Source organism: Sebastes umbrosus, chromosome 20 (genome assembly GCF_015220745.1).
Source record: "Sebastes umbrosus isolate fSebUmb1 chromosome 20, fSebUmb1.pri, whole genome shotgun sequence".
NCBI classification, from domain to species: domain Eukaryota; kingdom Metazoa; phylum Chordata; class Actinopteri; order Perciformes; family Sebastidae; genus Sebastes; species Sebastes umbrosus.
This window is the reverse complement of record NC_051288.1, coordinates 24,826,770-24,839,701: the sequence shown is the minus strand read 5'-3', so window position 1 is coordinate 24,839,701 and position 12,932 is coordinate 24,826,770. Positions and strand designations below refer to the sequence as shown.

The 12,932-nt window shown below is 38.0% G+C and overlaps 1 protein-coding gene across 1 annotated transcript in view; it reads left to right on the top strand.

Moving 5' to 3' along the window:
- Positions 1–461: 461 nt before the first annotated feature.
- Positions 462–12,932, top strand: part of LOC119480017 (corticotropin-releasing factor receptor 1-like) — a 77,168-nt gene continuing 64,697 nt past the window's right edge. Inside the window, exons 1-2 of the mRNA XM_037756078.1 lie at positions 462–985; positions 9,256–9,343. Coding sequence (XP_037612006.1) covers positions 956–985; positions 9,256–9,343 — 118 coding nt within the window. The 5' untranslated portion in view covers positions 462–955. The remainder of the gene's footprint in view (positions 986–9,255; positions 9,344–12,932) is intronic.

Genomic DNA, 12,932 nt, shown 5'->3' with positions numbered 1-12,932 from the left:
GAAGTGACGGGGCTCCGCAGAGAGAAACGTTATCGTCTCCGACCAAAACTCCGATGTCTCCCCTGAGATGCATGCCTCTCGCTCTCATATTGTGGTAGGTAAGGATACGATATGGGACCTTTAAGGTGACAAGAAAAATGTAAAGTTACAAGCTAAAAATATATACAAAAATGTAATAAAATGTTCTACTACTTTAAGTTTAGCTGACAAGAAAAATGTAAAGTTACTGTTGCAATTCCGTCAAAATGCATTAAAACGGAGCGTTTTCAAACAGAGAGTAAATACAGGTATATTCAGACAGACAGTATGAGGAAAATAAAGTTGTTTTTTTAACATTAAAGCATGTAAACATGTTCTAGTAGAAACACAAAAACACAAAAACACCAAAAAGTATGAACCTGAAAATGAGCACGATATGGGACCTTTAAGTGGCACAACGTGGGCGGTGCGTCGACGGAGACGATGTGAACCAACAGAGAGGCTCCGGAGCAGCAGGACGCACAACAAGAAGAAGCTGGAGAGACACAGAGAGACAGAGAGAGAGAAAGGAGTAGTGAGGACATGTCGGTGTCATTCTGCGGAGTAAAGAGGAGTTCCTGTTCCTGGTCCAGCCTGTGAAGAGTACACCAGCCTGGTTGTCTTGATGTGATGCTGCGCGTCTCTCCAGAAGGTGGATTCGGTTTCCAGTCGCCGGAAACACAAACTGACGGAGAGAGAGAGACTTCATTACAGCTGATCACCTGAACAGATCCTCCTCTTTTCATTTAAAAACATCTTCATGGAGCAGAAGAATCTGGACATCTCCCTGGACACCCTGTTGACAGAATACTTTTTTTCTATTTTGCGCAATTAAACTAAAAAGAAGAAGGTGTGGAGTCTCTCTGGATAAAAACACACATTGTGAAGAAGAGGAAGACATTTATCGACATGTGAGAAATAAAAAAAAGGTGTGGAAATGCGTCGCAAATGCTTCTGTCTGCTTGAGGTAAGTTCATTTATTAAACCCTCTTCTAATTAAAAAATAGCTTTAATAATAATAATAAAAAGATGTGTCTAGTGTATATAATCTTGATGCATGCTGGAGGATTTATTTATTTTATTGTGTTATAAAGTGAAGACATGTGCAGGGACATATATCAAAAAGACCAAAATATATTATACAGAGAAAGACAAATAACAAAGTACAAAAACAAAACTAAACTAAACTAAAACAATACAGTACAAGGGGATAAAAGCAGGTTTAAGAGTGTGTGTGTGTGTGTGTGTGTGTGTGATGTGGATAATGGGTGTGTGTTTGGCATTGAATGAGGCTAGATGGTCATATATGACATATATATCTACTCTTAAACATATACAGACACCCTTCCTGTTATGTGTAGAGCATAGGGAGAACAAAAACAAAACAAAAAGAAAATAAATGAGTAAAAAATATATATATATATATATATATATAATACAGTATATACACATACACATATATATTAATACTATGAATAATAATAAAGCTGGAGGATTTAACTCCATCATATCATCCATCTCACAGCTATCTATCTACCAGGACAGTAATCCTCAGAGACTTGGAGAGGGTTTTATATCCTCACGTAAAACAAAGTGCAATAAATCTCCCTTTAAAGCATCAGTGGGCGAGATCGGAGCAAATACGATTAAAATAAAAGTTATTTTATAAAACGCTATATCGTGACAGTAGTGCATGAAACAGGTAACCTGAAAAACAATCATGTTCCCTCTGTGTCCTCCGGTGCTCCTAACGGCATCTGCAAGATTGCACAGACCGGAGGAAAACAAGCAGTAAGAGCTGATCTGAGGTCGGCTGTCAATCACTCGCGAACTCCGACCAAACGGTCAAACTAGGCAGCACTGATCAAATATGAATATTATATTACGTTAATGCCTATTTCTCTCCTCAGATGTTCTCAGAATCATCTTGTAGTGCACGGTTTAGCTGTAAAAATGAGAACGTTCTGGTGAAGGAACGCCAAGTTCTGGTCACATGACCGTAGCACAGCCAATAGGAACGCTCTCTCAACGAAATGACCTGTGATTGGGTTTTATATCTGCACCCTTCCGACTATATATATATATATTAACACAACAATCTGCATCATATTATAGTAGATAATACGCGCTGTGAAGCTGCGTGTTTCACTTGTAAACAGTGAAACACGAAGCAGCAGGACTCTGGGTTAAGATGGCATGAGAAAACGATCCCAAGTGACACGATTCCTCTTTGTAGGACTCCTCAGAGAGAGAGAGAGCGAGAGAGCTCCGAATGCTGATGCTGAAAAACAAGCCGGATTTAGGACACTGGAGATTAGAAGTGTTAATGCAGCAGCAAGTGCACTCCTCTCACTTCCTGTTCTCATGGATCATCCCAATAAAAAGAAAGAATAAAGTCCAATTATCATGTTTGAAGTCTTGAGAAGAAATGCCTCCGTGAGATGAGTCATGTGGTATGATATGTTGTGAATTATAAGGACATGTGTGTTTAGTGATGGTACAGATGAATCACTTCACCTCCTGCCCATTATACGTGTTAGTGTGTGTGTGTGTGTGTGTGTGTGTGTGTGTGTGTGTGTGAGTAGCTGCTGCTGCTGCTGCACTAAGAATAGTCAAAGAATCCTCTGGACCTGTTTTTAAAGTCCCTCCTGCTCGTCTATTCGTGTCCTCCATTGTTGTGATTTAAGAGCACGCTCCTCACATGTCTGCTTGTAAGGTCACAAAGTAACTGAGTACATTTACTCAAGTACAGCTCAGCTCTGAGGTACTTGTACTGTGTTTGAGTATTTATCAGTGGTGGAGGAAGTACTCTGATCGTTTTAGGACTGCCTCCCTCTTAGATGATTAGTTGACTAGTCAGCTTTAATCATCATGATTGATCGCACATATTTTTATCTGTTCGTAATGCACCTTAAAGGGAGATTTGTCAAGTATTTAATACGCTCATCAACGTGGGAGTACGGCTGTGTTTTGGCAAGAATCTGGCAATACGATACGTCCCACTGAGCAAAGACACGTCCAAAAGACATCAATTTAACGTCTCTGTCGGCGTCCGAAGACGTCCACTGAGGAGCCAGAATGAAAGTTTTTGCGACGTCTTTTTTAAACGTCTTTTTAACGTTCAACTATTGATGTCAACTTGAGTTGCACGTCTACCAGATGTCCAAAAGTGTGTCTGGACTGACGGACGTTATACAGACATGATCTAAACGTCTTCCTGACGTTACATGTTTGCTGGGGTATCATGATACAGGGGTACTATTCAATATATTGCGATACTGTAAGCAAGGCGATATATTACGATTTCCTAAATCAAATTTTAGGAAAACTGTTATAGTATAAAGAACACAACACCATATGTATAAAATCTGAGTTAAAAAGGTTTATTTTTTTATGCAATCAGAACAGGCGGATCTGTATTTGCATTCATCAAAGTCCCTGTAAAATCATATAACTCTATACTTTGAAAGGGTGCATACACTGAGAGGGTGCATCTCTTTGCAAATACAATAAATTGAGTTCATCTTTGCATGTAAACTATTAATAAAAAATCGATAGCATTTTTGAGAATCAATATCACAAAACATATTATCGCGATACTCAATATTTGCAATAATTTCTTACATGGGAGTGGACAAATATGCTACTTTATGCAAATGTATGTATATATTTATTATTGTAAATCAATTAACAACACAAATCAATGACAGATATTGTCCAGAAACCCTCACAGGTACTGCATTTAGCATAAAACAATATGCTCAAATCATAACATGGCAAACTGCAGCCCAACAGGCAACAACAGCTGTCAGTGTGTCAGTGTGCTGACTTGACTATGACTTGCCCCAAACTGCATGTGATGATCATAAAGTGGGCATGTCTGTAAAGGGGAGACTCGTGGGTACCCATAGAACCCATTTACATTCACACATCTGGAGGTCAGAGGTCAAGGGACCCCTTTGAAAATGGCCATGACAGTTTTTCCTCACCAAAATTTAGCACAAGTTTGGAGCGTTGTTTAACCTCCTTCATGACAAGTTAATATGACATGGTTGGTACCGATGGATTCTTTAGGTTTTCTAGTTTCAACCCTAATAAATACTCAAGTATAAAGTACAAAACTGTGCTTCAGTAATGCTACTTCATACGTCTACTCTTCTACATTTCAGAGGGAAATATTGTACTTTTTACTCCACTATCAGCAGCTATAGTTACTACTACTACTACTTTTTTATATAAAACATATAATCAACTTCTAAAATGTGATATAGTCACAAGTGAAATACTTTGTTTGCTAACAACTTCGCCAATTTAAAAGGTGATGATATGTCAGTGTTGTGCTCACAGCTTGTTTCTGCTGCCCCCTAGTGGCCAATAAAAACAGTTATTGCGAATTTAAAGAGTCCAAAATTTGATAGTTTATAATAATAAACAGCTTTACACTTCTTCTTCACCACATTTCAGAGGGAGATATTGTTCTTTTTTACTACACTACATTCATCAGCTGTAGTTTTTACTCGTGTTGCAGATTGTGCAGGATATTTTTCATGCAAAACACATAATCAACGTCTAAAACGTGATGCATCATTCAGTGAAAAATCTCCATCTTATCAAGTCATTATAGTCTGAAATTGAGTCCTTAAATCAACCGGTGTGGTGTGAATATTTCAACCTGCTTTCAATGCAAATCAACCTGCTTCAAGAGAAGATCAGCTTGTTCATTATTTAAGGGGAGACACCACGGGCTAGTGGATATCACCATGAAATTGTATGTTTAAATATTAAATATGTAATGCTATATAAAGGTTCATTTAGGAGAAATCTACAGACGCGAATAGACAAAGTAGTAAAATAAACACCTAAATGTGTATTTTCAATGATTTCTTTTTAGACGAGAAGACATGTTATGGAAGTAAAATAGCCCCAAAATCTCAAAATGAATCAGTCCATGAATATTAATGTTTTTGCCCGTAGTGTCTCGCCTTAAGCGCTGTAACGTTCGGCTTTATTGTTTCTTGTTTCAGAGCTTTTTTTGTTTTCAGTGACATTTTGCAAGTAAACCACAGCTCAGGGCTGCTGCTGGTCGGCTACAACACGTGCACACGAGAGGAAATACCATAATAAACTAGATATTATAGGAATATTCAGCTGCAAGCATATACTGTATATAAACTGCTTCACTGATTTTAACATGTGCTCCGTATGTCGTATAATGAAGGACAAAAAAAAAAATATTAGATGATAAAACGTGATCAGTCTCATATTGCCATGCAGCTCAGCTCAGAAGTGACAGAGACTGATCAATGTGAGGCATCAAAGATAATATTTGATTCATATTAGGGCTGCAACTAACCATTACTTTCATTGCTGATGGATCTGTTGATTATATTCTCCATTGATCGATTAGTTGTTTGGTCTATAAAATGGTGAAAAAATGCCCAAGATGACGTCCTCAGATGTCTCGTTTTGTCCACAACTCAAAGAAACTCAGTTGACCGTCATAGAGGAGTAAAGAAACCAGAACATATTCTCATTTAAGAAGCTGCAATCAGAGAATTTTAAACTCATTTTTCTTAAAAAATTACCAAAATAGTTGGCGATTAATTTAATAGTTGATCACTAATCGATTAATCGTTGCAGCTCTACATCATGCTGCGATATTGATAACCAGGTTATGTTCTACATCACGTCCTGAGAATGATTTAAACCACATTAAGTCATAAAGTGCATGTAAAGATGCTAGAGTAGATGAATAAGATGAATTTGAAATAATAAAGATATCATTAACATCTTCTAATTATTATGAGAAGATGAAAGGATTAGGCCCCACAGACTAAGACTCATTTAGGACATTTTTTAAGATATATTTACATAATTATAGTATATGAGACTTTCACTTATGGACATCCTGATCATGTTTTATGATGCAATATTTAGTTTTTATCTCTTTTTTCCTTCATTATACAACTTACAGCACATTTTAAAATCAGTGAAATAGTTCAGGTGCTTGCAGCTGGATAATATTTCCTATAATAATATAATTTTTTTAGTGTCCTATAATATATGATAAAGTGCCAGTGCATGCATATCTTTCATAGAATGATTTATAAAACATTATATTCCTAAAAAAAATGACAAAAATTGATTTCTTTATGGCTTTTTTTATGGATTTATGGAGTGATGAAAAGAGAAAAACCCTCTTCTCTAATATTTCAACAAAATTAAACAAGAATTTTGAACCTAACTTTATTCAGTGTTCAGATTTCTGTTCTGGAAATGTATGAAAACTAACACATATTTAATGACATCATGCCTCATTTGCATATTTAATCATAACATTTCAGAAAACTTGTAAAACAAATAATAATAGTCTTAAAGTAAGTAATGAACTGGGGAAGTTTCATGGTGATATCCAGTAGATATTTTTTTTACCCACCCAGCCAGCCTATTAAATGTGTCACCGCTGAGTGTAAAAAGCACATTCATACCTGACGGTCACAGCAGCGTGAAATGTGAAATAGCAGCAGTGTGTGTAGTCACATCATGTAAACTGCTAGACCGCCGCCCCAGATTCAAAGAAGTGTTCACGATGGCTCGCTGCGTCTGTTTCATGCTCAGTGAGTCCAGGTATCAGAGCACAGTGACCTACTGTAGTCCTGCTGCTGGCCGTCCTCCTCCTCCTCCCAGGTAATTAAAGCTCAACATGACAGGCGGCCACCACGTCGATGACGACGGGATCAAACAAGCCTGTATTTAACCAGCGGGGCGTTAAGTGCTTCTCTGCAAGAAGAAGTAAAGGAAGTACTCTCATCCTTTACTGGAGTAAAAGACAATTAAACACTCATTAGAAGTAGAAGTCACGCCTTCGTAAAAGTACAGGTAGTGTTATATATGTATTAGAGGATTATCGTTACTTGATGTGTGAGCAGTGTTTTTGTTGTTGGTTGAGGTGAAGCTAAGAGCTGCAAAGCTTATTCTGCAGTGTAGTAAGAATATGTATATTATACATATGAAACTAGAAAACCTGATGAATCCGTCGGTACCAACCATGTCATACTAGCTTGTCATAAAGGAGGTTAAATAATGCTCCGAACTTACGCTAAATTTTGTTGAGGAAAAACTGGCATGTCCATTTTCAAAGGGGTCCCTTGACCTCTAACCTCCAGATCAGTGAATGTAAATGGGTTCTATGGGTACCCACGAGTCTCCCCTTTACAGACATGCCCACTTTATGATAATCACATGCAGTTTGGGGCAAGTCATAGTCAAGTCAGCACACTGACACACTGACAGCTGTTGTTGCCTGTTGGGCTGCAGTTTGTCATGTTATGATTGGAGCATATTGTTTTATGCTAAATGCAGTACCTGTGAGGGTTTCTGGACAATATCTGTCATTGTTTTGTGTTGTTAATTGATTTAAAATAATAAATATATACATACATTTGCATAAAGCAGCATATTTGTCCACTTCCATGTTGATAAGAGTATTAAATACTTGATAAATCTCCCTTTAAGGTACATTTTGAAAACATAAAAAATGTGCAATAAATCTCCCTTTAGAGCATCAGTAGGCGAGATTGGAGCAAAAAATGTGTCCTCCGGTGCTCCTAATGGCATCTGCAAGATTTCACAGACTGGAGGAAAACAAGCAGTAAGAGCTGATCTGAGGTCTGCTGTCCATCTGCTTTCTATGAGAGCCGGCTGTCAATCACTCGCAAACTCCGACCAAACAGTCAAACTAAGCAGCGCTGATCAAATATGAATCAATATTCTGTTATGTTAATGCCTATTTCTCTCCTCAGATGTTCTCAGAATCATCTTGTAGTGCACGGTTTAGCTGTAAAATCAGAAAGTTTGTGACGCCGCCGCCGCCGCCATTGTGAAACCTGGTGAAGGAACGCCAAGTTCTGGTCACATGACCGGAGCACAGCCAATAGGAACGCTCTCTCTCAATGAAATGACCTGTGATTGGTCAAAGTCTCCCGTCACAGGCTAGATTTTTTGCCATGAGGAGGAGCAGAAGTCTCGTTTTCTCTCAGAACACTTGAATTACAAAATGATGAAAGGTTATTATGGGATGTTTGCCCAATGATGCCAAAAATATATACTGCCTACTTTCACTTTAAGGTACATTTTAAACAGATAAATAATGTGTGATTAATCACAATTAAATATTTGAATCAAGTGACAGCTCTAATTTAAATATGCAGATGAGGCATTATCTAATGCTGACTTTGGGTGAAAGGAGAAATCTACAGACGCAAAGAGAAAAAATGTAAAATTAATAGTAAAATAAACACCTAAATGTGTATTTTGGATGTTTTTCTTTCCACTAGTATGAAAGAAGACTGATGTTAAAGCCCAAAATCAAAAAAATGACCAGTTCATGTAAAGCAATGCTTTGGGAGGGATTTTAATTATTTAAAGCAACTTTTTCTTTATGTTCTGTCTGGAAATAAAAAATGTTTACTGTGTTTCAGATGCATTATTGAGGAAAGGAGGGATGATTTATTTAAGGAGGAAATGAAACGTCGGCTGTATCGGTAATAGTAGCCGTCCCTCTGGTGTCCACAGGGAACCGGTCTGTACTCAAGGACAGCTGCAGCGACATGGGGGTCAACCAGAGAGGCCAAACAAAAAGCTAAACTGACGCTATGTTACGCTCTTTCCTGCCTCTCTGACAGATGCTGCCAGCAGCGATCACTGGTTTCCTACCTGTCACCAGTGCAGCATGCAGCAGTTTGTTCCCCAACAGTCACAAGATATAAATCCACTGTGCTGTCATCTAAACATTAAACACAGGTTCTTCATCCCTGCATGATGTGTAAATGGAGCAGATGCTATCTTACATTGTTGTGGGTAAAAACAAGCTTCGGCCACATGAGACGCAGCAGATTCACAGAACTCCTCCTCGATTATGTGCATTATTTACTGCATTAAATGTAAAGTAGGCTAACTGCAAACACCAAATTTAGAATTGCAGCCCTCCATGAAGCAGCCTTTATATTTTATTGAGTCCTTGTATGTGTAAACATGAAAGAGTGTTGACAGAGCGGGGAAATTATTACCGACTACAAAGCGCTCCAGATTAGGAGCGAGAGGAGTTAATACATGCATCGCCTGCTCAAGGGCACCGAGAGTCTTTCAGCTGGATTGTGTATACGTGAGGGAATTAAAAAGGAGTATTACACGATGTTACATTAACGTTTGATTCATTGATTTGACTCTGTTTTACAGGTGTGTGCCATCATGAGCCTCCTGCCCTCCGGCTCCGTAGCAGATCTGACGTGTGAAGCTCTGCTCATGCTATCAGGAAATGTCTCATGTAAGTCCATGTTTACAACAACAGCAACTCTTACAGGCTTTTAAAAGGCAGATGTTACTACACTCGTGATTGAATTGATTTTCCGTTTAACGTCCGTGCCTAATCACAACTCTGTCCTTGTGTTTATTAGCTAAATCTTATCAAATCCGTCTCCACGTGGACCTCACAAGTACAGTAATAGTTGGTTATTAAACACTGTTAACCGCAGCACACACCCAGAGAACATACCACCATGTACGGGAATCTTGTCTTCTTGTTTTTGCCTCCAGGTTTAATACTCATAAATATGTCCCAGGTAACTCTGTAGTAACAATGAGATGTGTTATTATCACATAGCTGTGTAATGACTGGGTGAACTTCAGTACGTAATGAGTGTCAGCGGAGTGTCAAGGGCTGCAACTACATGAGTAATCAGTTAGTCATTTAATCTATGAAATGTCAAAGATGACGTAAAAAAACTGCACATCACAGTTTTACAGAGCCGAAGGAGCTGAGTTCATGGTCTTGTTTTGTCCGACCAACAGTTCAAAACCCTCAAATATTCAGTTTACAAATATATAAAAGAGAGAAAAGACTGTTAAGTTTTTGCTTTGTGAAATGACTGAAATGATAAATCAACCCAGCCGGCAGAATTTTTTTTGGCATTGTACCGTGCAAACCACGGGACACGTTTAATGATGACATTTCTGATCCAAAAAGACGTTTCATATCAGCCTCGTATCACGTTTGCAGAAACGCACAATGCCCCTTGGTTAATGATGTGAAACGATCGGTTAGGTTTAGGCAACAAAACAACTTGGTTAAGGTTAGAGAAAAGATCACGGCTTGTGTTTTTTTAAATAATAACGTCACAACGTAACGTCACAACGTAACGTCACAACGTAACGTCGCAGCGTAACGTCGCAGCGTAACGTCGCAGCGTAACGTCGCAGCGTAACGTCGCAGCGTAACGTCGCAGCGTAACGTCACATCGTAACGTCACATCGTAACGTCACATCGTAACGTCACATCGTAACGTCACATCGTAACGTCACATCGTAACGTCACATCGTAACGGCACAACGTAACGGCACAACGTAACGGCACAACGTAACGGATAAATGGATTATTTAAATAGATGTAATAGTAGTAATAGTTTTTCATGATCGACCAAAAACAAATATAAAAACTTAAATAGAAGTTGTTTCAGTTTTAGTCAAGGATCATAACTGCCACTGAAATAGAATTAGATTCTTCGGCTCGATTACTTTCCTCTTCAGATATTTCAGAGGAGAGGAGACAATGTTCTTTATTTAACTCTGATGCATCGAACCGTTTGGCACATTTTGTACATCAGGACTGAAGCTCAGGTATCAGTTTGCCACGGATGAAATGATACCCAGCCCGAGTGATGCCTGAGGTATGATGGGAGTTACAAATCCTCCAACATGAACTACTGAATGGTTGTTTGTCACTGACTTCAAATGAGCCATGAGGACATAAAACCACAACAGTGCTCCATCTATTTAACACTGATAAATGGTAGATGGACTGTATTTACTTACCGGGCAAAGCGCTTTACAGTTTGTCTCTCATTCATCCATTCACACCCCTAAAATAAATAAATTAATAATACCTGTTTTACTTTATTACTTGTTACATCACTTTTATAACTGTAACAATGGTGCTTTCAAACACAACTCCACATCCTCCTCATTCAAATGTCACATATTCTGCAGGCCCGTGCGTGCCTCTTAGTGCATGTTAGTGCATGTTAGTGCATGTGAGCTATGTGCAGAGAGCCCAGTATTTCTATTGTAAAGTGGAAATGGGTGTAACAATCCATTTTTAGATTTTAGTACACTTTTAATTTTAGGATATTAAAGTGTTACTATAAGTGTTCTTCAATAAACTATTATAATATTTATGAACAAGTTGCCAAGTCCGCTTATTATATGTGACTTTGGACTTCTTTTCCTGAAAAGTCACTTACAAATATTGGTAGTCATGGGGTTGCATTTTTTTGGGGCTTGTTTCTAAAGTCTAGTTGCTTATTTGGGCTCCGGTCTCTCTCCGACGATTCGCTGGCAGTTTGCCGTAATTGTAAGTGTGATATACGAGCACATCATGCCGATCTGGTTCAACATGTTAGCACTGAAAAACATAAAAGACACGCAGCACCGTTCCCTTTAACGAGGCGTACCGACATTGGATTTGCGGTCTTTGCAAAAACTGCAACGAAATGCAAAAATGAAATTAGTTGACAAGAAAAATGTAAAGTTACAAGCTAAAAATGTATGCAAAAATTAAATAAAATGTTCTACTACTTTGAGTTAAAGGTCCCATATTGTAAAAAGTGAGATTTTCATGTCTTTTATATTATAAAGCAGGTTTAGGTGCTTTATAAATACTGTTAAACTATCAATACGCTCAATATACGGACAAATACACACAGCCCGTATTCAGAAATTGTGCGTTTGAAACAAGCCGTTAGGATTTCTGTCCATTTGTGATGTCTATAAAAATCTACAATATTTAGATAAACATAAACATTCTAAATGTGTCCCAGTTTATTTCCTGTTGCAGTGTATGTAAATAACATCAGCTGACAGGAAGTAAACATGGACCCAAGCTGTTGCCCAGACAGAGGATAAATACAGGTATATTTAGGCAGACAGTATGAGGAAAATAAAGTGTTACAGCACATTACAACATTACAACATTACAACATTACAACATTACAGCATGTAAACGTGCTCTAAAAGAAACACAAAATACAACTATGAACCTGAAAATGAGCACAATATGGGACCTTTAATTTGACAAGAAAAATGTGAAGTTACAAGCTAAAAATATATACAAAAATTAAAAAAATGTTCTACTACTTTAAGTGGAAAAATTGAGCACTTGTACCAAAAAAAGCTCAGTAAAGTAAAAAAAGAAAGTATTTTTAATTTGCACTATTCTTTGTTAATTTTAATGTTAATGATAAAGAAGACCTTAATCTATAATGTAAACCATTTGTTATAAATATCTTACACATTTTAAAGATGAAGTAATTCACGGGGACAGAAATGTTGCTGCATAAGAGGAATGACCCAGTGATCACATTTACTGCCTGGCGCTGCTAGTAAACTCTTGTTTATGTGGAAAATCTGCGGCGTGCTTCTTTAAAGGTCAGAGGAAGAACCGTCTCCCAAATCAAAGTCACAATTCATTCACAAATTCACAACAGACAAGAGTCATAACTCATGTGGCCACTAGAAGAGTGTTTGTCAAGAAAACATAACTACGTGTTGTTTTAGGCATTTGAGCAAAACAACCAATGTTGTTTCTAAAACTTCATATTTTCCTTTCATTCATTGATTTCCTCATCACAAACAGACGACAAAACATTGGTTATAAAACGTGAAAGCGTTGGATTGAAGCATGAACTTTGCCCCGCAGAACACCGCATCTTCTTTTATGTAAATCTTCTTGAGTTATTGCAGAAATAATAGCTTGACCCTCGGGGCACGTCTACATTCATATTTGCTGCCACCGTCCCGTTATTGCTCGGGGAAAGGTCTGTCACCAGTGTTTACCGTTGCCCTTTCATGCTCACCCCTGT